This window comes from Lycium ferocissimum, chromosome 1 (genome assembly GCF_029784015.1).
Source record: "Lycium ferocissimum isolate CSIRO_LF1 chromosome 1, AGI_CSIRO_Lferr_CH_V1, whole genome shotgun sequence".
NCBI classification, from domain to species: domain Eukaryota; kingdom Viridiplantae; phylum Streptophyta; class Magnoliopsida; order Solanales; family Solanaceae; genus Lycium; species Lycium ferocissimum.
The window spans coordinates 1878457-1880941 of NC_081342.1; the positions used below are offsets into that span (position 1 = coordinate 1878457).

Sequence of the window (2485 nt, forward strand, 5' to 3'; positions counted from 1 at the left end):
CTTAATAATCTATAGAAACATATTCATTCAAGGCATTGATATATATTCATATATACATATTATAGCATGCAAATCCATAAATATTTCTCATAAACCTAAAATAGATTAAAGTTATCCACATATCCTATACCTCACTTACAAATTCAATTTTTACCTAAATTCGGGGTAAACAGGCCTATTTATGTCTAAGTCATAAAAGTCTCATTACTCCAAATGCTTCTGTACGATGACCATGAACCAATTAAAGACCAAAAGAATCTAGTACTTAATTACATACTGGAACTATTTTAGCTACTAGAGATTTCAGAACAGTCCTTATTGACAGGATCTTTTTTAATCTTAAACCATCCATCCGAGCTTTCATCTAGTCCCGAGGTGGTAAAGGATTTGGCGTAGTGTAAATTTAAAGACCAAAAATACAAGAAGGGGGACATAAAACCAAAACCTCGATCCCAAGAAGAGCAGTATATATAAAATGTATAATGTTGTATATATATTCCTCAGAAACATATGAGAGTTGCTTGCACCAACAAAATAGTGTAGGTTTATAAATTTCATGAACATAGCAGAGTTGTTCTACTCCAGTCAATCCCAAACTATTTTGCTCGGACTCTCCAAAATGTTGTCGCACCCATTTCGAATCCTCAAAAATTGCACTACTTTTGAAGGATCCATCCAACACACACCCATCAACATTTTTAAAGAGTCCGACAACATCGATACCCACCATGCAAAATTTCATGCCAATGGTGTTTTTAACCATCCTAAAAACAGTAGTATTCCTCTGTTCATACTTTTAGTGCCTAGCTTTCCAAAGTTCTCAGCTAACAATACTCGGTGTGATCTGATTAGTAGCATGTTTCTTTATTCCTAGTGGACTAGTAACTAGCTTCAAAATTTTGAAAGTAATTTCCCCTGAAGCAAATAGATGATCAAATATCTCTGCTCTTGCTTTCTGCAAAGGTACACTAACATACCATTTGGATCCTGGAGGTCAAACCTCTGGACAATAGGTGAATATTCCTATACTACCTCTTGTTAGTCCTAAGGGACGGAGATGGCTAGGTTAGCCAAATGATGGTTAACTGTTGAACCGTATGAGCTACGAAATTCTCAAGACCTGTTCTAAAGGAAGGACTTGGTCAACAAATTGATCATGATTTTCACAGGTAAGTCCACCTTTTTAGCACTCGTAAGCGGCATAACTAGAACTTGAATGACACAAACTAGATATATTGACTCTCGGTTCATGAGTGTTATGAGTAAATTTCTATTTAAATAAGATCAATGTGTTTGACATATAGCTGCATTAACTGTTGGATAATTATTACCAATTATGCGTGATTCCATAATAGAAAGGTTTAATAGCTAAAGCTCCATGCTTTTGCTTCTCGCCGTAGCTGACCTCTCTTTTCTTTTTCTCTTTTTTAATGTTAATTTGGAAATTCAAAATTTTGAAATTTCTTTTTCAAATTCTAGATCCGCCTCTGAATATATCAAACACGGAGGAGTATTAGTACCCCGTATATAAGAACAGGAATTATGTTGAGTTCAAAGCCAAAAATAAGGGATCACAATTTGTATCTCTGAATTGCATTCCCCAATTAGCAAGACCATCGGCCACCTTATTCACTTCTCTAACACAGTGATGTGCATTCCAGCTAAGCACTTGATTATTCAACAGCGCCTTGATTCTTCCAACAGAGTTCCAAATGTTCCAAGGTGGAGTGCTTGAGTTGTGTATCCATTCCCCTAATAGTTTGGAGTAAAATTCAACCTCTAGATCAGTAACTCCATTTGTAACACACCATTCTAGACCAAGCTCCAAAGCTAGATATTCTGCCAAACTATTGGTATTTATTCCAAATGATTTTCCATATGCAACTTTCATTAAACCATTTTCATCTCTAATGATACCCCCTCCTCCACTTTTGTCCTGGATTCCCTTTGGCACTTCCATCTTAGTTCAACTTTAGAGCGGTAATTCTTGGACTGGACCATTTCACAGGAATGTGAATAATATGGTTTTTGGCTTGTTCAATGATGTAGTAAAACTGATCCCAATGTATAAATATGAGTCTTAAACATTCGCTTGATCGACCTCAATCCCCTTTTCAGAGATTTTATGCCCGAGGACGATCCCTTCCATCACCATGAAGTGGTACTTCTCCCAATTCAGCACCAGATTAGTCTCTTCACAGCGCTTAGCACTTGACCCAGATGGTCAATACAGTTATCAAAGGAATCACCTACAACCGAGAAGTCATCCATAAAGACCTCAAGAAAGTCTTCCACCATATAAGAAAATATCGAGATCATGCACCGCTGAAAGGTAGCTGATGCATTGCAGAGACCGAAGGGCATCCTGCTGAAAGCGAATGTCCCCTAAGGACAAGTAAATGTCATCTTCTCTTGATCCTCAAGGGCGATGTTGATCTGATTGTATCTCGAAAACCCATCAAGGAAGCAATAGTAAAACCGTCCC

The 2485-nt window shown here is 37.2% G+C and overlaps 1 protein-coding gene across 1 annotated transcript; it reads right to left on the reverse strand.

The window, feature by feature from the left end:
- Nucleotides 1–1540: 1540 nt before the first annotated feature.
- Nucleotides 1541–1960, reverse strand: LOC132060772 (uncharacterized). The gene has a single exon (XM_059453702.1). It carries the CDS (start codon nucleotides 1958–1960, stop codon nucleotides 1541–1543), a length of 420 nt encoding a protein of 139 aa, XP_059309685.1.
- Between the last annotated feature and the right edge of the window lie 525 nt (nucleotides 1961–2485).